The sequence below is a fragment of the Trachurus trachurus genome (genome assembly GCF_905171665.1).
Source record: "Trachurus trachurus genome assembly, chromosome: 15".
NCBI lineage: Eukaryota > Metazoa > Chordata > Actinopteri > Carangiformes > Carangidae > Trachurus > Trachurus trachurus.
The window spans coordinates 21,606,389-21,630,752 of record NC_139906.1 but is presented as its reverse complement, the minus strand read 5'-3'; the positions used below and the strand labels follow the sequence as shown (position 1 = coordinate 21,630,752).

At 41.2% G+C, this 24,364-nt stretch overlaps 1 protein-coding gene across 1 annotated transcript in view; it reads left to right on the top strand.

Moving 5' to 3' along the window:
- Positions 1-229: 229 nt before the first annotated feature.
- The window catches only part of kndc1 (kinase non-catalytic C-lobe domain containing 1), a gene marked incomplete at its 3' end in the record, with an annotated part of 36,115 nt that continues 11,980 nt past the window's right edge, over positions 230-24,364 (top strand). Inside the window, exons 1-19 of the mRNA XM_083987577.1 lie at positions 230-385; positions 5,362-5,560; positions 8,380-8,438; positions 9,981-10,127; positions 11,135-11,252; positions 11,331-11,470; positions 12,750-13,367; positions 14,093-14,204; positions 14,447-14,518; positions 14,633-14,694; positions 14,790-14,948; positions 16,441-16,518; positions 16,849-16,936; positions 17,252-17,444; positions 17,768-18,471; positions 19,451-19,589; positions 21,700-21,959; positions 23,031-23,389; positions 24,251-24,344. Of these exons, the coding sequence (XP_083843703.1) occupies positions 281-385; positions 5,362-5,560; positions 8,380-8,438; positions 9,981-10,127; positions 11,135-11,252; positions 11,331-11,470; positions 12,750-13,367; positions 14,093-14,204; positions 14,447-14,518; positions 14,633-14,694; positions 14,790-14,948; positions 16,441-16,518; positions 16,849-16,936; positions 17,252-17,444; positions 17,768-18,471; positions 19,451-19,589; positions 21,700-21,959; positions 23,031-23,389; positions 24,251-24,344 (3,706 nt within the window). The 5' untranslated portion in view covers positions 230-280. The remainder of the gene's footprint in view (positions 386-5,361; positions 5,561-8,379; positions 8,439-9,980; positions 10,128-11,134; positions 11,253-11,330; positions 11,471-12,749; positions 13,368-14,092; positions 14,205-14,446; positions 14,519-14,632; positions 14,695-14,789; positions 14,949-16,440; positions 16,519-16,848; positions 16,937-17,251; positions 17,445-17,767; positions 18,472-19,450; positions 19,590-21,699; positions 21,960-23,030; positions 23,390-24,250; positions 24,345-24,364) is intronic.

The window sequence follows — 24,364 nt, the reverse complement described above, 5'->3', positions numbered from 1 at the left end:
TCCTCATCCTCCTCCTCCACCACCCCTTGAGCACGTTGTGGACGCTCGATTCCGGCGCATTGCTGCGCTTTCCCCGTTTTCTCCTGCGTTGGTTTTTGGAGCCGAGCGTCCCGCAGTGACCATCGACTGACTGCTGGACTGCAGCAAGTAGTCGACCCCCCCGGTTGCGCTCGGTGTAGCCACCGAGAGAGCTCAGGCATGCCATCTGTCTCCTCTGGTGCCACTGTGGTTGTCTGGGCCGAAATTCGCTTCACTACTTGAGGGGATCAAAGTTGCTGCAATGGAGACTCTGGGGAGTGATGCGGCTCTCACACACCTGGGCAAAGCTGAAGACCGAGACGGAGACTATGATGTGGAACATCTGCCTCCGCTGCTGGAGGATGAGGTGAGGCACTAGCTCTATCTGAAGAAGTTAATGATTTCAATATAAGTCTGATTCATTTACCCTAACAATGACCAAAACACTCAGAATGACTGTTTTCACTGATTGAAAATCATTATGCAGGATAAATGGTGAAATGACTCAGTAGTTTGAATTCACATTAAAAGAAACGTGTAGTCCCAAATCTGAAAGCTGAGCAGCTGGTGGATACTGTCTCCAGAGCCCTGGCATATCCTCTCAAGCTGTCACACTGACTTCAAGTTTATATGGTGATTTTCAGAAATAGGCCATGAGGAGGCTTTTTCCTTCATGAATGTTGATTCTTATTCAAACTGCAGAGGATTTAAACTCAGTTGCACACGATTATTAGAATATTTGCACATCCCCTACATGGAGACTTGTGTGTCTTATGAAGTTATTATGTCATGCTAGAAGTTATTATGTTATGCCAGGTGACAGTGAACCTGATGTCTCATTGTCTCCCCACTGTTCCTTCATACTGAACAATTGCCTTTTGTTTGATGTGCTCTGTCACTGTAACATCTTGCTCTAAAAGCTGGAAGAATTGGGTTATTCTAGTCCTCTCCTCAAGGAAAAGAACAAAACCCTTGTCTACTTTTTACTTAAGAGAGAGCTCAAAAGTATTTGGAGCAAAGTGTGTTCAAAGCATCAAAAGCAGGGTGCTTAAGTAACAATTTTATATGCATGTAAATTATGTAGTTATTTGAATATCTCAAGATAACGCTAAGGCCTTGAACTGATTATTGGGGGAGAAAAGATGAAACCAAAAGACTTAGACATTCCTATCAAAAACATATGAGAAGTTTAAAGAGGAAATCCCCACAAACAGCTCATAGAAACCTCAAACATGCTTCTTTGTAAGGAGGTCACAAGCCCATAAAGTGATGCTTATCGGATCTGACGAATAGATGCAGAGTGGAGGTATAAAGAGATATACTATGATTCACTATTTGAGTAAGTGCTAGCCATTAACCTTAATGGTGGTGCACTGTAACTTGATAAAAAAAATAACTCTGCTAATGTACGTTCAATGTAGACATTTTCAGCAGGAACGTCTATTATGCGATGTCATAAATTAAATCTGTCAGTGTTTTACGGATGGTTTGTTCCTCCCATATACTGGCCAATAAGAGCAGATGAGTGATGAGACAAATCCTCAATCTTTGCTTTCTGTAAAGCTATATATTTCAAAGTTTGTCTAATGTTAATGTCAAGACAAACCAAATTGACCATCCAACGACTGAAAAAGTCATTTTCCTCGTAATGTTTCCCTGCACAGTGTTTTCTTGTTGAGCTGCAGTGACAGAATGAGGATAATGTAGTCCTAGACAGTAGCTTTGGAAACCTGATTAAGCCTAGTCTGGCTGCTCAGGGGTCATATTAGAGCCCTATAAACTTTGGAGCATATTTCACAGAAATATGTTAGGAAGAGATCTCTTGATGACCAGTAAGAAAGCAGAAACACCTGCTTTAACAGCCTGTGGGTGTCTGAAAATCGTTGGAGGACAGATCTGTCCTTTGATCCCTTCATACACACAGTACTGGCACACTCTTTCACTTCTCCTCTCAGTCCCAGATTACAGACAGGAAGAACACCAGCAGTCTCATCACAAGCTTTGGGCTCAGCGGCGAACTTATGTAGGACAGCACATTTAACTTGAGGGGGGTGAGAGAGACTTCTAGCTTTCCCCTGCACTGTTCTCAAGGGAAACTGTCTATTTATGGGGCTGCTGCTGCTGCTGCTGCTGCTGCTGCTTCAAATGGCACTTTTCTGCCCTGTAATTTTGCGCTACCCCACCAGACCACATCAGTGTGCTTTGTTCACAATCTCCTGCAACTTTCCTGCACCTACAAGACTGTCATGGGAGTCATAAAGACAAACAGACACTTCTCTTGCCAGTTAGAGATTACAGGCGTTAAAACCTTCACAGTTTGAGTCAAAACAAGTTCCCATTGAGAGATGCTGTGGTGTAGTATAAATGTCAGGCAAGAAAAAATATGACATGTTCATGGTAATTAAAGTGCTGGATATAGCGTTGGACAGTTGCTGCTTTGTGAAGACCCCACACAGCCCACTTCCACCACTCCATCTGAGCTCAGGCCAGCTTTTGTGTTCTCCGAACAGAAGATCCTATAATGACCAGACACCGGTCAGGATGCTGCGTGCAATCTCTGAGGTCATTGCGTCTGTCTGGTTAAAAGAGGCCATTTGGTGATAGTGGATGACAGATGATGTAGTGTAGTCATGTGGGTTTGAAGAATCACTGCCTGTCATAAAAAAAAGTGTGATGTCATGTACGTTGTGTACCAAATACCCTTCCTGCTGAATATAATTCAGCATCAAGATGAGCACTGTTCAGGTCTGTCCAAATCAAAAAGCTCCCATATTTTGTAGTTGCCCAATGTTTTATTTTATATTTTGATATCCGCAAGTACCAGAAACTATCTCTATGTAATTTTCTAATCTCCTCTCCAAGGCTTCTCTCATAACAACAGTGCAGTCAGCCAATCGGAAAAGAGGCGCAGAGCCTTAAAAGGGACAATGGTCAGGAATAATGATCATATTATCAAAATAGGACTAAAATGCATTGGGTGGGTTTACATGGAGCTACAGACCAGAACCTTAGGCCTGGTTTAACACTAGTCAATGGGTCCAGGTCGGCTACTTCATTGTGACATACATTTTACTAGTAGTACTTAGTACTTAGTACTCACAGCCTATTTTAAGGCACATTTAATGAAACCAGGCTGAATGTCTCTGTGGATCAAACACTTTGATTGTTTATACAGCACATTCACCATTAGATGACATCATTTTATGAAAGTTTAGCTAACAATTATCTTAAGTGAAATGGCATTCATTAAAAAAAAAGAAAATGATTAAGCCTGAAATCTGTTTCATATCTAGTACAGCATGTCCATTTTTTTCTTTGTGTCATATGTGTGTAATATTGGAACGAAACCTGCAAACAACAAGCTGCTACAGTCATGTGACTCACTGTGCTTTCTTCAGCACGTGTTATACTGTGAGATGAATGTTCCTCCCTTTATGTGTATGTTTTGTGACAGATCATTTTTCTTATATTCTAAATTAGATTTTTTTCCTGCACTTTTCTGGTGATTTATATTTCCAGATGTAATTTTTTTCAGCTTGTAACACTTTGATTTACCTCTGTTTATCTTATACCCACTGTCTCTGTCTTAATCTGGAATCAGTGTCAACTTCAAGGAAAAGCAGTTTCAGTGAAGGAACACAATGTATCACTTTTCTAGGACTTTCAATGCAACATCAACCCTTTCAGCCACAAGAAGAAAGATGCCATTCTTGAAGAAATGCTATATATCTCACACAGCATTATGAAATGTACAGAAAAGAGAGGGGAGTTTCTCAGCAAATACAGTTCAGATTTACTGCTGAACAAATTTTCAGGAAGCTCTTATTTGACAGTAATCTTGCCATTAGCAGCCAGCTTTGAAAGCCACTGCAGAAAAGTGTGGCAGTATTATCATAGGATTTACCTGAGATTGAATTCAGCCGAACACACACTGAGTTAAAGGGATAGTTCAACATTTTGACAAATTGGCCCATTGCCATAATCCCTATAGTCTTGGTTCATTACCTTTAATTGTCAGTGCAAGCTATTTTTAGAACGGCAGAGCAGAGCCGCGAGCTGCTCAGAGCTAAGCTACGGAGGCTAATGGGATTTCTTGGTTTCCCTCATCAAACTCATTAAATACACAATCCAACAACTCCAAAACACTCTGGTGGACAAGTTGTGACCTGAACATTCACCACGCTATGAGATAATAACGGAACGTTACGACAGACAGACAGTTGTTTTTGAGGCAAATGCAGAGACTGCTTGCTGAAAACCTGCTCCTGACGGGAATGCGCATCAGTGGTTTTGCATGAATTTACCTCGAAAACAACTGCCTCATAACATTCCATTATTATCTCAAAGTGTGGTGAATGTGCAGCTCACAAGAGGGTTTTGGAGTTGTTGGATTGTGTATTTGATGAGTTTGATGAGGGAAACCAAGAAATCCCAATAGCCTCCGTAGCGTAGCTCTGAGCAGCTCGCGGCTCTGCTCCGCCGTTCTAAAAATAGCTTGCACCAACAATTAAAGGTAACGAACCTACTGCTATGACTATAGGGATTATGGCAATGGGCCAATTTGCCGAAATGTTGAACTATCCCTTGAAGTCATGAGTTGTCTGGAAATCACATTAATATTGATATAATACAAAACTAAAAATAACACAAAATAACAATATATAGTCTGTCCAACCCCCTGAACCCTTTTCAGTTTCATGGCCTCCACTAGCCTCCAGCTCTCTTGTCTTGTGTTGTCCAAAGTTGAGGTAGAACCTCACTCCTGTAGCCCCTCTGTGCTGAGATTAACAAGGTCAGGGCCTTAATGCCAAACTCTAACGTTGCAAGCGCTATATTTACATTTTAATAAACTTGTTCCACATGAGTTGGCTGACTGAAATGAAGCTGAGCGCAGGCACAGTCTTTAAAACGTTGAGGTGCTCAGGCTGAGGTTAGACAACGTGAAGAGTCCCTATTGCTGTAAATGAAAATATGATATTCTGTGAAAAGACTCCTCACTGCATTAAAAGCTTTTCAGTTGCTGACCACAGCTAGACTAGTACAAGTGCCGCCCTCATTAGTTTTTATTCAGCTGCCTTCCTTCTGTCTGCTACAGGTTTGAAACAACTGGATGACCAAGCTAAGTAGCTACAAGCTAATAATGGAAATTTAAACAAAAGGTTGACTTGTGGTCAAGCCAGGTAATTAGTAAAGCACTAAAATAATTTCTAATTAACATTTGCCCTTAGCTCTGAGACAGAACACTCATGCAGATCAAGCTTGGATTTAAAACAAACTGCGCTCTTTTTTAAAGCCTATCTCAAGCTGGACATAATGTTTGTGTGTGTGTGTGTGTTTCCACAGGAGAATGTGTCCCTGGCAGACATTCTTTCTTTGCGGGACAGTTGTTTGTCTGAGGAGGAGGTGTGGGCGGTGTGTGCAGAGTGTGCTCTGGCCCTGCAGAGCATCAGACCCTCCCACCTCTTCCATACCCTGTGTATAACTCCGGATACGCTGGCCTTCAATGCCCATGGGAATGTTTGCTTCATGGAGCAGCTCAGTGGTGAGTCTATGGCACAGATACACTGTTTATTTATATATTGGTTGTATAATTGCAAGAACTAAACCACCTTCAAGACATTGTATACCCCTTGAGTTGTTCTTCACTACTTTTCTGTACTTGACACTCTTGAATGTTCTCTATTGCTTGCGTGATTTTGTATATTATTGTGTATTATGATGTTAGAGTTGACTTCCACCCATTACCTAGTCAATTTCTACTGACTTACCGCTGAAGCTTATACATGTCTAATAGTAATATGCTTTTATTTTTAAACAGGGAAATTAATATATTAGAGATTTGGAAGTGTACATATGAGGTATAGTCTTTCAGCAGCTTATGCTGTTTCACTTTTCTCTGCTCTGATCTGGATCAGTTGCAGTTCGCTAATTCCTCTCAGCATCACTCTGGATCTGTCTCCAGGTCTCACGTCTCTCTCCTTCACTCTTCTGTACATCAAACACAAAGACAGAATCATCCTCTCAGGAGTTATTATCCCTCCTTCCAGTCTCCAATCTTTTTGTCATTCCCTCCTCTCTGCTGTTCTCATTCTCTCTCTGTCTCAGTCTCCACCTCATCACTGACACACACACACACACACACACACACAGTGTTGCGCAGTCCTGTTCCATGCCCTCATGCCAAATGTCAGAAATTGATAAGCATTGATTAGACGAGCAGAGTTAGAGTTGCCGGGGGGATTGTTGTTGTGGTAACAGCTTTGGTTATCCTATCAGCAGTCAACCTGCCGCTGCTCACACACGTTGCACAGCCAGCGTGGCATCCTTTATAGTGTTGTATCCATTTAGTATCTCTACACAGATCTTTAGTAGCAGAGACACTATGAAGCGATGTTGTGATGACTCTGTCAGCTGAAATCCTCAACAGGCTCATTTGTTGTCCTGCTTTATTGGATTGCGTTTAGTCCTTTGACTGTGATTCATCCTGTGGATAGAGGAAAGGAGCCGCGCTGCCCACATTACCCGTCTTGTGCTGCCGAACACATCCTGAACACAGTGCATCTATATCATTAATCATAACGCAGCGCTCTCTGAGCTTTACTCGCTGCGCCGTTTCCTGTTGATTCCGTTTAATTCAACTCTTTGTGCGATAGCGGTGAAATTTCAAGCTGACGCACACTTGGACAGCCAATCCCGTGCTCCCACACAAACGCTGCCCCTGCGAAGCTGCATAATAGAGTGACCTTGAGGGCTGTAGTCATGAATCTCCGCGAGAATAGCTGTTGCCACAGTGACTCGTCAATAGGGTTTATTTCAGCTAATTAATTACTGCAGTAATAACAGGAAGGCGCTTGTACGTGACTGTGGGTGACGTGGCAGCACCGACGCAGCCGGCTGGAGCAACAAAATGTCCTCTAATCATTTTCATAGCACGTTGACTAAGAGGAGCTGCAAACATTCCCGGGAGGATTCCATGTGCAAACTATTAATATGTGATGAAACGGGACTGACTCTGTACAAACAGCCCATTTGGAGAGAGTGTTGAAACAGTGATATTGCTCAGCTCATACTACCTGTTGTGCTGTGCTAAAGTGCTGTAGGCATACATGACTCACCAAGCTCTCACCATCACCCTGGAGGCAACTGCGTCACTGACAACCACTGTCTCTCTCTCTCTCTCTCTCTCTGCCTATCTCTCTGGGTTACAGTTCTCAAAGAGTTTAAATGCCTCATCCTGCTTTGTTCTCCCCTCTGTCCCTTCTCTCCGTCATGTTTGTTTGAACTGTCAATGCTTTTGAGAGGACAGAGGAAGAGGAGACGAGACGAGACGAGACGGGAAAAGGAGACGAGGAAAGGAAAAAATGGAGACGAGGAGATCAAAAAAGCAAAATAAACGGACAGGGAAGATGTGAGGAGAGAAGGGGAAAGGAAAGGGGGAAGGAAAGAAAAAGAATGAATGAAAGTAAAAGAGAAGTATGGGATGTGAGGGAAAAGCAGGCGTTGGCGACAGAAAAACAGAAAGTCAAAGGTCAACAAGATAAAAAAGGCTCAGGCGGAGATGAATTTAAGGAAATGAAGCGAGGACAAGAGAGTAAAGGAAAGACTGGGACAGGAAGAGGAAGAAAATGAAACATAGAAGAGGAGGAGAAAAAGAGGAAAGAGGAGAGGGGATGAAAGGAGAGGGAGGAGAGTCAAGGAATAAGAAGATTATATGAAAAGGACTGAGGAACAGAGGAAGTTAAAGTGTACAAGAGAGGAGGAAGAGAACAGACAGAGCAGGAGAGAGGAAAGGAGTCTTACTCACTCAACCTGCGAGACAATATCATGACTCCAATAGAAACTCGCTTGTGTCCCAACCTCGAACTCTAGCTCAACCTCTCTCCCCCTGTGTCTCCACGAGTCCGACACCGAGGGACTTCTACGTTGTGATTAACAGTGTGTGTCTTGCCTTGTATAGCCAGGCGATGCGGTGCGAGCGCTGGCCTATTTCAGAAGGAGGATGATGCTGCACGGCTCCTGTGTGGCTGATTCAGCTTCTGATCTGCAGATATAGCTGCTGTCTTGTTTGTCAGGGATTATCTCTGACACATGAATTATGCAAATAAAGGGAAAACGGCTGCACGAGCTCACTGGACTGTCGTGGTTCAGCACGGGGGATACATATTCCTCTGATTTGCATCTCATTACAGCGGATGCTTAGCCAAGTGGGTTACAGTGCAGAACTGACATGCCTATACATCACAGACTTCACATCAAACAGCAGATGCGCTGTTTGTTCCCTCTCGATGACATTGTGATTGATGTGCTGCTTTTCAGACAAGTTTTAATGGTGCCGTTAATTGGTATGTTTTTGACCTGCAGATGATCCAGAAGGCTCCTTTGTACCTCCTGAGTTTGACAACACAGGCAGCACGTTTGAGGTGAGAGATTGAGAATCACACCTGGACTCAGTCAGTTGCACACAGACACTGACACCGTGTGTGTGTGTTTGTGTGTGTGTTTTCTGAGGTAGTGGAGAGCTCAGCTCATTGTCGCTCACCTCATAAGTTTCCCCACACAAACCAGCAATCACTCGGATGCAAGGTCGTCTCTGTCATCTCTTTCAAGTGATGAAGTGAAATAGGAGGCAGCACTCCAACAATAAAAGAAACAAGGTCATGGCTTAAAGGATCATTCTAGTTTATAACACAGTTTGGGCCATCATTTCTATCTGTCATATTAACTCTGTATTCACCAAGGTATTTTAAACATTCAAACATCTTGGTATATACATACTTTTCATAATATGATCATGTTTTGGAGAAGCCAATTGTGTTTAAAATAGATGTTATGCATGGATATTTATTAGTTAAACACACACTGGCCACTTTGTTAGGTCCATCTGCCGATTTTGGTCACATTGTCTTCTGTCATTAAAGGTTGTAAAGCATTTTATTGGAATTTGGATCACATTATATTGAACATCATTTGTCCTCTCTACACACAGGATGCAGACAGGCAATATCAGCAAACATTTTACACATCATAAAAGTAGATTTTCTGTTAGAATAGTACTGTAGGTGTATAATGAGTGTATTGTGTATACAAAAAATAAATTATATACACCTTATATAATAATAACAATAATAATAGTAATATATTCTGGGGTTCTGTTTATTGAATATGTGGAACAGTGGATTAATTAAGACTTTCAACTACAAGGGGTGTTAACATAATAAAATAAACATGACTCTACACTCTAATAATCTCTCTGATGATCTGACTGCTCGTTGTTGTTGCCAGTAATATTCCTACTGTTATTGCAAACAAGAGAGACAATAGGAAAGCTCCAAAATTAAGGCTTATGTTAAATACACCTAAGTTTTAAACATCCCATTTGAATTTTGTGGTATCGAGTATTGAAAAATCCCCATTTTTAAATGCTCTTTAAATATTACATCTTTGTTCTGCCCTCTCACTTTTCTCAAAATCACATGCATACAGTAGTCGTTGTGTCATAATATAGAAAATCACTGCCAAAAACCCCCAAAAATATTCACTTCTCTGTTTTCCCAAGAGTGTTTTTTCTCATGGGAGGTTTAACGCACAGTCAGAGTAAAAGCAAAACAGGACTTAAGGCCAGCTGAGTATTTACTCTTCTATTTTGGTGACCCACAGTGGGATCCGCCTTGCACATGTGTTTAGCAGAGAGTATGGCTACAGCCCACTTCAGAAGTCAGGAGTGATGTTTACGTCTGGGGTTTGAACTCAAAAGCACCTGGTTTAAATCCACTTCTGGCAAATACCATACCATAATATCTACTGTCAGTGCAGTGAAGCAAAACAAAAGCTCCCTTATAAATACACACAATACATATCAATTACTTTTTTTTTAATAGCCTTTTTCTGTACTTAGTGTAAATTCACAGTTGCAGCTGCTTCCTGACGATGAGTGTTTTCATCTCCTTCATCCCTGCTCACAGGGCCATGTTTACTCTCTGGGCTCGACGCTTTCTGCTGCTCTGAACTTTGTTATTGAGCCAGAGCTAGAGGCGGAGCTGGGAGAAGAAATGCAGAAGTTGTTGGAGCAGATGCAGGAGGAGAAGCCTGAGGACAGGCCGCTGCTGCAGGTATAAAGGTCTAGAAAGTTACATGGTTTCACCAGAGAGGTGAAGAAAAGAGGTTAAGTGTCTGAAATGTTCAATTTGGTTAATGTGAAATCATCATGACTCATATTTAGGGATTAAAAAACTACTTAGATGTAAAATTGTAGGGTGAGGCACAAAATAAAATGATACAAATGATGACAATAAAAAAGTACAGGTGTGAAACACAATATAAACAGAGAAACAAATGAATGCAGATTTAGAATCATCATGATTCAGGGAGATGGACAGTGATTGCACAGCTGCACGTGTGGTCAGTGTGACGCAGCAAGTCATAAAACATATCCCAGCACAGTGCTACATCACTGCTCCTTTAATACTTCACAAGCAGAGTCACATTGGTCCTTAAGGAGAAGTAATTATGTTTACAGTAATTATGGCTGTAGCACTAATTAAAGTCATTTTTTTTTCTCTTGATGAAAAATTGGCAGTGCCCATGCTGTAGTCAGTCAGTCAGTGCTCTTGAGCAGCATCAAGTGGAAATGGTGTGTAAGTGCAAGTCCATTCACTGTCACTTAACACAGTGTGAACTTCAACAGCAGGGTAAAATGAAAAGTAAAATAGAATAAATATTTAATATTGATTGTTTGAGTCGATTAATAAAAATAAAGAATAATGGTGGAAAAAACATTATATAATTCATAAGGTCTAACATTCATATAACAGTTAAAAGTGCATAAAAAAAGATGACAAGTTATGTATGACATGATAGGTTGTAACTTGACCTAAAAATATCTGACTCAAAAAGATTAGTGTATGTATATTTCCTAATAGAGAAGTAATAGAGAGCTAAAGTCATGATATGTTCAGCTGCAGTGTATTCTCTGATTCAGCATTTGTGTCATGTGGCCTTTGAAAAAAACACAAAAAACAACAACTTTCACTTTCTTAAAACAAAACAAGTATTTGCAAAAGCAGAACATATGCTATGTCTGGAGAATTGCAAACCTTCAGGTTTAATTCTCCCACAGGACATCGTGTCTCTGGCTGAAGCTCGGCTGTCTCACACCTCCTCTGCCGCTGTGTGCCGGAAGCTGTCTTCTGTTGGGCGACGGGTGCTTTCCATCGAATCAGTTTCAACTTTTCAAGGTCATTTTATCACATTTATTTCAACATGTCACAGGTTGTTGTCAGCTGGTGTAAACTGCTCTCTTTGTATCTCCACAGATGGTCCGGAAAGCTCCTGGGAGGCAAGATGGCAGCATCCGAAACCTAGATGTCTGCTCAGAAGACTGAGCTCGGATGATAATACCAAAGACCCGTGCAGCGACGGTTCTGTGAAGACAAACAGTCTGTCCAGGCAGCAGGTAGCTGCAAACATTTTTAGGAAGCTCCTGCATAGAGAAAGAAATAACGGAACTACACCCGAATGTAAAACAAACAGTTGGTCTTGCTCTAGTTCAATTGGCTAATTAGCCTGTGTATGGGGTTTTCATTTTCAAAATCAAGGACCAAGGCACAAAAGAATGTGATGGAAAAATATCAAATATGATCATCATAGTTTATATGGATATTATCAGCATTAAGAAATAAAACAACTTGATAGAGAGCAATAAATACAATTTTGTGATATGAATCGGCTGCAGACTAGAAGCAGTGATAACAGTAACTAAAATTACATGAACGTTTCTTTTGCAGGTAGTGGAGGAAAACGACTGTGACACAAACCGCCATTACCCCTGATGATGTTATAGCATTACAAATTACAATAGGATACATGAAATTCCCACTGTTTGCATGTACAAATAAAGGCCTTTGGGATTCAGCAACATAAGGATTAGCCACAAAATCCAGACACAGGCTGTCTAGTGGTTGATGCCATAAAAAATGGATTCCAACATTACCAGTGGGTTTTCAGAAGTGTTAATTACCAGTTCACAAAGGGAAAATCTACACTACTTCACTATCCGTAATACAAGTTTTAACTCATGTAAAGCTGATTGCCATGGCATTGATCATAGATCCTAAAAAAAAAATCTTGTCCAGAGCCATACCCAATCTCTGCTAATACCTTGATGCTAAGAGCTAACTTAACTCATCCTGAAGAGATGGTTTCCTTCTTTAGAGATTGGTAAACATTACCTCCCATTATGTTTTATATTTCCTAACATGATGGTAAAAAGGCAACTCAGTCATTCTGGTGTATTGTATATCTCCAGACAGATTACATTGTTTAGGAATCATCTCTATACTAAATAAGCATCAACCTCCTCCTATCAACACAGAAAACCATAATAGATCAGAAGTAAAAAGAATTGACCAACCCCTTACAAAAAAACCACATGAACCTCACATGTGATTTTTCACATAAATATTTTGCACATGGGAATCATGTTATTTGCACATGGGGGAAACGTGTGGTTTTGGCCCAATTTTATGTGAATCACATGTGAATTTCCATGTGAACCCATTTTCCACATGCGGTAACATGTTTTACACATGTGCCCTACATGGTTCATGAGGTTTTTCTGTAAGGGACATTCTTTCATTTCAAATTCTTTATCTGCTCTCCACCAATTGCTGTATAAACAAGTCTCTGCACCACAGCCGAAACAAACAACTGAATGCTGTAAATGTACTCTGCAGGTGTGCGGGGCCTGGGACTCCTCTCTCTGGGCTGAGGATGCAGACAACAGTGAAGGAGACGGCATGATCTTGGCAGATGAAATGGACTGCAGGTCCCACAACAGTTCCCCAGTGAGGAGGAGAGCCCAGCAGAGGCTCAACAGGGTGAGGGGGCCTCTTAACCGCTCCTGCTCTGTCCCGGACTCCAACAACCCCCCCTGCCTTTCCCCTCCGCCACACGGAGATATCAGTATACCAGTATCGGACCTCACTGAGATAGGAGCGGATGAACACTTGAGCTGCAAGTCTGTGTGGAGTAACAGACTCCAAAGACTCAACAGGGGCAGGTCCTGTGAATCTTACCCACATAGCAGCTCTGAGGATTATATGAACTCGGCTGTGGGCAATCAAATGTCCCAGGAAAACAAGGATGCAGCAGAGTTTTTATGCAGTGGAGAAGCAGAGGATCAGGAGTGCTATGAAAGTGACTGTGTCCAGGATTTAGCATCTTCCTGTCAGGACCTGGAAATGGACCAGGACTCTTCTGGGGACCAGAGCTCATTGAACAACAGCCTCTACATTCCAAATAACCACATGACCAAAAGCATGCTGTGCCTGAATGAAGAATCTCAGGATGAGGTTAGCCACTGCAGTTGCATCTCAAATTTGATCACAGTTATGTCTGCTGCTATTATAGAAGAGCAGTTTATGAAGAGAGAGTCTGAAGCATGAAAGGGGTTCTCATGGTGGCGGTGGTGGTCAGTGGAGGAACAGTTAGACAGATTAACTGGATCTGTACTATGGTGTTTTCTCTAAAGTATTAGTGTGAAAAGAAGCTAAAATAATTTTAGCTAAGTAAACAATGGTTAGACTGACAACATTTCCATGTCTACAGAATTTCACAAGCTTCAGAAGATAGAGACAAGGAAACGTTTATATATAGGACAGGGGTAGAGTTTTTATCCTGGATACCTGTTTCATATGTTTCGGGAGAAAAATCTGTCGGTTACCATCGCCATACCATACATGATCCTGAGATCTGCTCATCTTATTCAAATTACAACAGTGAATGTAACTTTCTGTTATTCACTGGCTAAGAACTGAAGACCTTTAAGAGACGTATAGTTTGTTAGTTTAATGAGCCTTTTTGTTGGTTGAGTCTTAGATAGAAGTATTCAGTCTCAAGAGACAAGATAAATGCCACAGGTGTTCAGCAACATTAACACTTCTAAAAGACAAATCATTACAGGTTAAAGATCCATTTAAGAGGGGTCGCTTGAGTTTGAGTTCATTAGGCCTCAGATAGCAGCTGAAGCTCTTAATCTGTAACTCATGTCTTGGTTTGTTCTTTATTTTCTATGTAGTGGATCTCTCTCAGAGAGTTACTGACACGTGGACGGAGGCTGACGGTGAATGAGCTGTGGGCTCTGTGCTACAGCTGTCTGTCCTCACTGCAGACCTACATCGACTTCCCAGGTGATTTTACCCGCTACAGTTTACATCCAACATATTACTTAAGAACATGCATGTTATTAGTTCTTCATAACCAACATGTATTTTTGCTGGTCCTTTAAGAACCAGCTCATACAATAATGATGAGAAAATTCAGAGGAGAGAGCAAATAGGGATTGAAAAAATAATACGATTGAAATGATGCTGCATGCCTTGAATTTTGTTAGTCACAATTCTCTGCAGCTGATTTCTGTTTTTTCCACCAGCTTATTTATGCCTAGACACATTGTACGTGGGCTGCGAGGGTGAGGTGCTTTTCTTGAAACCTAAAAACATAGGTAGGTTTACTTCTGTCCTGTGCTGTAGTCTACTGTTTTAATCTGCCTCATACCAGGGTATGAGGCAATATTGTCTGAGTGACTTTAACGATTGACATTCAGAATTCTTTGCAGGAACTTTAGATGAATTTTATCTTGCTCCCGAATATCAAGAACATGGCATCGTGACTGAAAAGGTCTGTATGAACCGCTTTCATTAATAAACTGTCACTAATGGTTTGCTCCGGTTGTAGGTTTACCGTCGACTCTCCTCTGTTCTGTTTTGGCTCAGGTTTGTGTGTATGGTGTCGCTGCTATTCTCTGGGCCACAGCCAAGTTCAGTTTATCACCCAATCAAAAGCTGGCAATGCCTCGTAAACTGAAGAGACTGCTCCTGGAGATGGCAAAGAGGACGCCCATTGAGAGACCTACCATCATTATGGCTAAAAAGGTATTAGTTAACAATTTCTTGAAATCAATGCACTGCTGCTTTAATCTTGCACTTTGCTTTGCCAATTTTTTCTCTTTTTACTTCTGCCAGCCTAATGTATTTATCACCAAGGCTCTCTCGCTGACACTGCATGCCTCACATGTTGCCTCGCATATTATTCCATTTTCTCCTTCAGACACAAAAACCTGCAATTTGCAATTCCCTACTGCACCGGCCTGAAATTGATCCTGTGTCATCCCATTACTCTTTTCCTTCCCGTGCTCCCACTGATCTCTCTGACTTACGCAGCCCCATCAACAACAGAACTGTTTTAAGATCACTGCTCTTACATAAAGCAGTGACATTTAGAATAGCTGAAAAGAAAAGAAATCATAGGCTACAAGCACATTTTAAGAGAATGGCAGACTGACATTGATGAATGTTTTTCAAGTTATTGTCTGAATCTTTTTCTTATTGATGATTTTATTACAAAACAGAAAATGTGTCAATTTAAGTAAAACCTGATGACAACAAGCAATTACACATATGAGGACAAGACGTGGCACAGATTTTGGCCCAGATAGGTCACAACCATCCTGGTCCCATCAGCATGTCAACAGTTTTAATTTGTCCAGTACTTTGTTTTACTTGATAGCATCCCCACCAACCTTAGCTGCACTTTTTAGTGCTGTTCAGTACTAATTAGCCATACTACTAACAACAGCTAGCAGCATTGTTGCCCAGCAGTGCTTTAAATGCCAATGCCAACATGCTAACATGCTCATAGTATAGGCCTATACAGCATACATACTAAACTAAGCCATCGTCATTACCTACATCACACTGTGAGCATGTTAAAATGCTAATATGTTAGCAAAGCATCTAGTTCAAATTATCACTGTGCCCAAATAATTACATTCTTCCAGATCTGCTTGCGTAGATGTTGGCCGGTCTTGGTGATTGTGTGAGAAAAGTCCTTTTCTGTTCAGTTCACACTGACGACTGAGCATAGAAAAGTAAATTTAAGAAAAATCAAATTTGAACCTTTATCATTTTACTTTTCTTATTAATGTTCTACTCAAACATTTTCTTGAATAAATGCTGACTTATTTTATTTAATCTTTTTTTATTGCCTCACTGTGAAAAGTACTTTGAATTTGTATTAATCCGTTTCAGAGGTTCTCTATGAATAAACCCCAATTTGATTTGAATATCAGTGTGCAAATATCACAGCTTCAGAGAGGCATGTCCAAATTGGCATTTCCTTTTCAGAGGAAAACTGCTAGTAATTTAAATATAGAGAAGCTTGTAAAAAAGTGCCTTGTTATTTTTTCAATGAGAAATGAAGGAAGGACTTGCCTATGAAAATACCATTATGATGCTGTCAGTCATTTCTTTTAAAATATTGTCTGGTTTTTGAAACACTGGGTGTATTAATGGTTATGATGTGACTAATGCGTACGTGAGGTGCTCTGCATTGTTATCACACTGTTTATATGTGGATCTGTTCCAGATCTGTCGTGACTACTTATCCCATCAAGGAACAAATGCTGAGACTGTGTGGAACAACCTCATCAGCAGAGTTCACCCGGTAAAACCGCACATTCAGACCTTTATATTTTCATTTCAGTCTTAGGTTTTGTGTCACTGAAAAATAGATGGTTTCGCTATTCTTCATCTTCTTATTCTCATTCTTATTCATTTGCTATATTTCCTTTACTGGACAGTTATTAGTGAAAATACAGGTTTAAGAGACACATGCAACGGGTTTAAGAGACACATGCAACAAAGGCCTGTTGGTGGATTCATACCATGTTGCAGTTTTATGACATGTTTTATGGCAGTTTCATTCCGTGTGACCGCTCGACCAGCAGAGCCCTCTTGCTTGTTTATGTAATGAATCAATTCTATTATCTTTCAGCCAGTCTCAAAATCCACTGATGCGGAGGATTTGAGTGCAACCAAAACTCATTACAGCTCATCTGAAGAGTCTGAACAAAACAACAGTGGTAGGACAACTTCGCTTTAGTATGGATGACCCTCATGCAATATAGTTTACCTTAAAATGTATAATATATTATACACTGAATGTGGCAAATATTAAGAAGACCCTTTGACTTGCAATTAGATTTTCCCTGAATGTCACTTCTTTTACGTCTAATATTAATGATTGTATAGGGATTCGACAATATCATGGCTTTAATTTAGATCAACACAGAGGAAGGTGTCTCTAATATTTGACACATACAGTGCCATTTACAGACCTGCATTGCATGAGACAATATCACTGATATTGTATCTGGCATTCTTGTAACTGTGTGTAGGCTTTGTGCCCATGGCCACTGAGAGCCGACTGGCTCCTGTGCCTGGCCCTGTTCCCCACAGCTATCCAGTCAGCAAGGAGCTCCAACTCCCAGAAGCCTTCACTTCCACTGCCACACACTTCACCCCCATCATCCTGACCAATGATGGGGACTCAGAGGAGGGGAGCCAAAAGCTTGGAGCTGCCATTGAAGGGTATGATATTATTGTATTGTAAGTGTACATTTTTTAAATAACATTGATGGATCATATTTAGATACACAAATTTGGGTTTACATTATTTTATGGATTAAACACACAAGATATAATGTGTTAGGTAGATAGCTTTAGGGCCTGGTGTTTGTATTCCGTTTCCTTTATATATATATATGCCAGGCTTATGATTAAACTCATCATCAATCAGATTTCATCATGTGACAAAAACAAATAAGCATATTTGCTTGTTTAAAAATAAATGGATAAATAAAACATTGAAAAGAGAAAAAGAGATTGATTATTAGAGGTTGTTTCTTCTCCAGGACTGTGGATGGATTCACAAAAACCAGTGAACACATTGAGGAAAGGGATGTTGATTTCTCTTCACACTCTGAGTGCCCATATCCTGCACAGACTGAGCCCGGTCTACAAACAGAGGAGACGTATGTTAATGAGGCAGTTATAACAACAACAACTTCTACAAATTCCAGTGACAAGATACAAGTCAACTCTTCTGTTCACCCTGATGTTTCCTGTCTTGAAGTGTGTCTTCCTCCACCATTATCCACTAACCTTAATGGTTGTGGTGTCTTCAACAATTACCTCTTCCGGCAAGATCCCACAACAGGACGTCTGTCTTTAGTGCCTGTGCAGGTCAGGGCCCCAGAGTCTCTCTTTGGGTTGGATATAAATTTCTCATTGGTCCCACAGCCTTTACAAAGACTAATCTCAGCTCCAGAAAATGCTGAAGGTCCCTTTACAAACTGCCTGAATGTGCCTGTGGGGCCCGAAGCTCAGGAAAATGACCCACCATCATATTTCAATGGTAGCTCCATCAGTCTGGAGGACAGTGTGCCCACAGCTCACAATGAACAAACAAATCCAGGAACACGAGGTGAGAACCAGCCGTCCCCTGAGTCCCTCCCCACCAAAGTCCACCCTGCCTTACAGGAAGTGATCGACCTGCTGAAGGGAGAGTTTTCACTCAATGGGGATTTGGATAATGGAAATCAGGACGTCTCCATGGGTATGTATCTCAACAGGATTAAGTAGTTTTAATTTTGCTTAATTTACACAACAATAGTGAAAAAGCTGCTGAGTGATTAGTGTACACCAGGGGTGCATCTGCAGTTAGGGAGTTTTAAGATTGTGGAGTAATTAAACTAATAAAAAAGCAAAGTGTAACAACATATACTCAACCTGTTCACATTCAGAACATGGCAGGCAGTTACTGTGCGATCATTGCACAGAGAAGGTGTTGAACCATCTGTACAAGGACTAATATATAATATTTATTGCGGTTTTTACAGACAAAAATTATGTGTTGATTTATGCAGTCGAGTAAAACTAAAAATATTTGTGCACTGTCCGTATTTACAGAGAAATCAATACAACAGGCCTTAACACTCAATACCACATTCATGTTCCTTTGGTGTTTGTACTTATCCCAAACTTATAATACTTTTCAGTAACTGTTCAAATCTGGCTCACTGGGTCTAAGGAGACCATCTCCACACAGTCTACCCCTCTTCTCTTCTATCTGTCTCCACTGAACAGCTAGGGATATTGAAATAATGTGTCTGGTTGATAGTTTGGGCTTTTTTTATGCTTTAACATCCATTACACACACAGTGTAGTTTACAAGTTATTTGGCTCCAACAACATACAGCTTCCCTCTCTGATAGCAGAGTGAGCTGTTGGGATAGCCCCTGGGGGAGGAGAGAAACAGATAAAGCTCTATCTTGTCTCACTGTACCCATTGACGTCAGAGTGTGACAGTGGATGGCATAAATGAACTAGACAGCTGCACTGTCACGGAGAACAGACACCCCTATGTCTGACCTACCCCTAAGTGGGTTAAAAATCAGCACAGTTTTCTTTAATACCAGTTAACACCTTCAGTGCTGTCATGGTTGAATAAAACAATAAAGACTTGACCTGCTCCATCATCTTGTGTCTAGTTTTTCAGACATTCATTTGAAATCCGTCTGCTTGTCTCTTCCGAGGGGAGTACATCTTCTCTTTGAAGGACCTCCAGTACCACACGTTTGCCAGTGTTGTGAAGGAGAGGTTCAGTGATCTGTACTGGGAAGAGGACTTACTGGGTGTTTTACACTGCCTGGTCAACTACAGCCCAGCAGCACTGTGAGTCAGACTTGAAATACTTTTCCAATACTTTTTTCCCCCTTTTAAGCTAACTGTTGGTTAAAATACAAATATGTGTTTTCTAAATTGGTGGAAACACTTCATCTCTCCTCATGGACCATTAACTCTTTAAAGACTGTGGACTGAAATTTCTTTACATCTTGATGAAGTGGTACAGAAAGCAGTAATATTCATCATGAGAGTGCACATGCATCAGTAATGTGTAATCAAGCATGAATGAATGCTGCTCACTATTAAGAAATGAATGTTAACTACAAATGCATATTATATACCAGTGGTTTAGCTTGAATCCAGTCATTATATCACTGGTTGAATAATAATTGAAGGTTCCATGTTGTATAATGCAAATTTTCCATGTGTAATTTTACATTCAATTTAATATAATAAATTATTTATCCCTAAGGGGCTATTAAAAACACTTTAATGTGATTATAAAGGAGCTCTAGGATCTGTATAGATATTGTGAAATTATCAAAGCCTCACACAGAAAAACACACAGCCTGTATTGAAACAATGAGCCATCAGGGCAATGTAACTTTGTGACATCACAGTGAAACAGCGCTGTGCCCCAGCATGTCCCTCATGGACCCATCATCCTGCCATATTGTTATTTGATCACTCAGAAAACTGAGGCTCAGGGCCTTTCTTCTGGCTGACTGGCCTGATGTAACCAGAGCTCCAGAGAGAGGAGACGCTCAACTTCACGAAGATGGTTTTTGGTTCTTAAAATAACAAAAGATATCTTCTTATGGATCAACACTTCAAATTTGGGACTTTTAAGTGCAAATGAAATGGCGATTCACTGTAATTACCAAGCTACCAACACCCTCGAGAAGAGAGCCAATCCTGTGACAATAATGTGTTTCACCCTGTATTTTCTAACTCAGCCACCCAACACCACAACACCATTCTGCTGTAGCTCCATTATGAATTCTTGCCACATTACCACATTTGGGAAATTTCACAGTTCAATTTTAATGACCAAATCACTCACAGAACAATTCAAAGACTCTAGTTTTTTTGTTGTTTTTTTCGGGAGTGTGTTGTCAGATGAATGAACTTTATATAAGCCTACATTATGAATTAAAAACATTAGCAGAGATGTCAAATTAATTATCATAAACTGAGAAAAGATGTTTTTCAGCAGCACAGCAGCCAGTGCAGGGGGCTAAACAGTGAGAAAACACTCGTATGTTTAATTTATTCTTATGTGGCTTCTGAAGATCAGGCGCACTGTGTGATCTAGTCCCCACTGAGCATGACCTCTCCTCCTCTGCACACTCACTTCATATACATCTGCACACCCATACAAAGTATTCAAATGAGCATTAATGCAACACGCACTTCATACATAAACTTCAGCCAGCTGCTTAAATGGTCCCCATGGCAACAGCTTTGCAGTGTGTGTGTGTGCGTGTGTGCTGGTGTGGAGGAGAATACCTGACAACACTGGAGACACACGTAAAGCCTCATCTGCTTTGTTACTGATATGCTGACAAGTAGCCCTGGGAGTGCAGAGGGGTGGCTTAAGTGCATGAATGAATACATGAATGAAGGCGGTAAATTCCACGCTTTGCTCTTCTCTTCATTTATATGTAAGCCAGAGACGAGCAGAGGGTCGAGCCTATCTTTTTATCCTGGCATTGCCGTGCTCAGGGCAACATGTGGGGAGAGTCTTTAATCTGCTGTGGTAGGGAGACATCACAGCTTTCTAGTCAGATAGACAATCTTTCCCTCTGGCTGTGGGCTCAGTCGCTGGGCTCGGCCATGGAAGGTAATTTTTTTTTTTTCCACTGTTCCAGTTTCAGTGAGGGGATAGAGGGTGGTCTGTAGCTGCTCTATTGAGACATGGTCCATTCTAACTCTGACATGCACTGACTGGAGTGGACTGTGTTTTTTTTTTTTTTCTTTAAGGCAAATCTGAAGTTTGATGTGACGTCAACTGTTTTTCTAACAGTGTGTGTTTCCTCCAAAATGTCTATTTTTACACATTTAAATCCACTCAGGCATTATTCTTTAATAAGCGCTAATTATCCCCAGCTTTGATATCTGTGTGTGTGTTTTCTCTCTCCCCATGTGCCCCTTAAAGCGGCTCTGATGAGCAGCCTTCTTCAAAGGCTGTGAAAAGGGCAGCTCTCGCCCCACCCTTGATAGCAACTGTCTGGAGAGGGAAGAGAGAAGTTTGCCTGCACGGCCATCTTGATCTGAATGGAAACATCCACGCCTCCAGTCCGGCTGCTGTGGATTCTTGGGATAAGAACGAGGCCCGACCCTGTCATGAAGAGAACGAGACGACACCTGAAGATTCGGAATTGAAATCAGAGCCGAGTCAGCACTCTGTCAGCGAAGGTAGGAGACTGCTGTTTACTCTCATCATACAACTCCATCCTTGTTCAAAGATCTGTCTCATCGTGAACTGAGATTCTCAAAGTCAAATTTGCATCCAGTTCTAAGTTTATAAAATAAACATATTTATTCCAGTCAGACTTTAACAAATATCCTGTTGTATATTAAATTATTATAATCTGTTTGCAGAAAAAAGCAGCAAAGCACAAAAGTAGTGCAGGCAATAATTTTGCTAAACTCAAAATGTGTGATTTATGTGGCAAAACTAATAAGTAAGTAGGCAATGTCAGGTAATGGAAATGTTGCACTTTTTCTATTAAAATTTCTCTTTGAGCTGTGGAAGAGTAGAAGTATAAAATAACATTAAATGGAAATATGTAAGTTAACTTTAAGTGGCTCAGACGTATAACCAGGCAAATGTTCTTTACCTTCCACCGTCTCCTCTATTTAAGTAAACTACCCAAATAGATTCATAAAAAGGGTTTTAGAGACTTTTCACTTCATAAGAAGATTCAAAGTGCCATTATAGCCCGACCCCTCTATGGTGTATTGATGTATTTCTCTTTATTTGGCTGCTGACTGAAGTCATGAGAGCTGTGAGTGGCTGTTGGATGTTGCTCTTAAGATTGTAGCACATTGAGAGGAGTCCAAGGCTGAAGGCGAGCGGACGCTAGAGATTCTTTTTCCTCTGGAGCTCATTCCTGGCCAGTGACATTTACACACACAGATGCATGAATACACACACACAGGCAGTGCTATTGAAGTATGCTAGACATGGGATCTCGATTACAAACAACTTGGTTACGAGATACTGGAGATAAAAAGATAGAACAAGTTGAGCTTGAACTGCCTTTAAGTTCATCTCTTAACAGTAGCTGCATTGTGCAGCCATGATGGGGTTAGCAACAAATACCCCCAGCACCAGTCTTGGATCCCTCTCTCCCTCTCTCTGTTTTCTTCACATATCCAGTTTGTTTGTTTTTTTTGCCTTCCATGTGATTCAGCCTCTTTCTCTTTCTCCTCTCTTCCCCCTCTCTCTCTCCCTCCCTCTGCTCTCCCTGTTTGCTGGTCGAGGTGTGAGCATGGACTGTTCAGACGCAGGGGTCATGGAGGGAGGAGATCATTCAGTGGGGGGCAGCGATGAAAGCCCCTCTGAAGCTGAGTTTCTGTCGGGGAGAAGAGAGGCTGGGCTGCCGGGAGCCCACGACGAACAGATGAGCCCGGACTGCTCGGAGGACATGGAGGACAGCGACTCCCTGGCGTCGGATCGACTCGTCTCGCCTGGATCCAGGGCAGAGGGACGCGGCCTCGACTTGAGCAACGTGTGGGCTTTGGCCTTTTTTGGAGAAGACTGTTTTAGTCCAGAGGTGATGCAGTACACGGTGAATCTGGGACAGCACACTGAATCGTCGTGTCTGGATGTGAAAACGCAGGTAAGTGAACCTGTTGAAGGCTGCTGCCAGTGACTCATATCTGACCTTAACCCTGTGTCTTTGAACAAACAGCAGACTGCATGAAGCAGCCAATATACACAATTAATCAGATTCTATTGCCATAACACAATTATCATAAACCATAAATTGTACATATACTGAATATGCAGTCAGAGGTTGTGTTTAATCATGCAAAAACTGACTTCTCTCATGTATTGATGGTTTTTAAAAAGGACAGAACAGGTTTTCACTGAAAAGAAAAAAAAAGGCACAGAGGCAGTTAATTCTTCTAACATCTAATTCTTTGTTATTTTACATTCAAAAGCTTTTTATAAGCAGTTTAACTTTCCAGTTTCATACAGCCCTTCACTATCTAGTTTCATGAACTAGCGGAGGAATGATTTTCTTAACTGTAATGAAGTGGGGCACGGTCAGGCTTTGGGGTAAATAGGACGAGAACATGTGGGGGACTTTAAGATAATTGGCATATTATTCTCTCCAAACTGGATCTGAATATTAATATGTTGAACTTAGCCCTTGGCAGAGGAAGTTATTATCATTTGCAAAAGAATATTAATGAATCGTCTTTGTGTTTGCTCACTTTGATGGCACGACTACTCTTTCAGAGGGTTTGTGCAACAGCTAATAACGCACCTTAAGAGCCGAGCGGCTTCAACTTCTCACTCATTTCACTTCAAAAGAGCTGTTGTGTTCTGTTGCCACGGTGAAGGAGGAGGAGGAGGAAAAAAATGAAGACTCTGCTCCGCACACACTGGAAACACCTGAAGGCTTCTTTCAGTGAAAGGCATGTGCTGTTATTTTAGGGCCTTTGTTTGATTTGGTGTGATTTCCTTTGAACAGGAACTGCAGCAGCAGCTGATAATTGAAACAAGGAATCTAAAGAAAACTAGAAATTTCTACCAGAAGCTGATTCAACAAGAGAGAAAAAATAAAGGTTAGGTGCCCCATTTCACA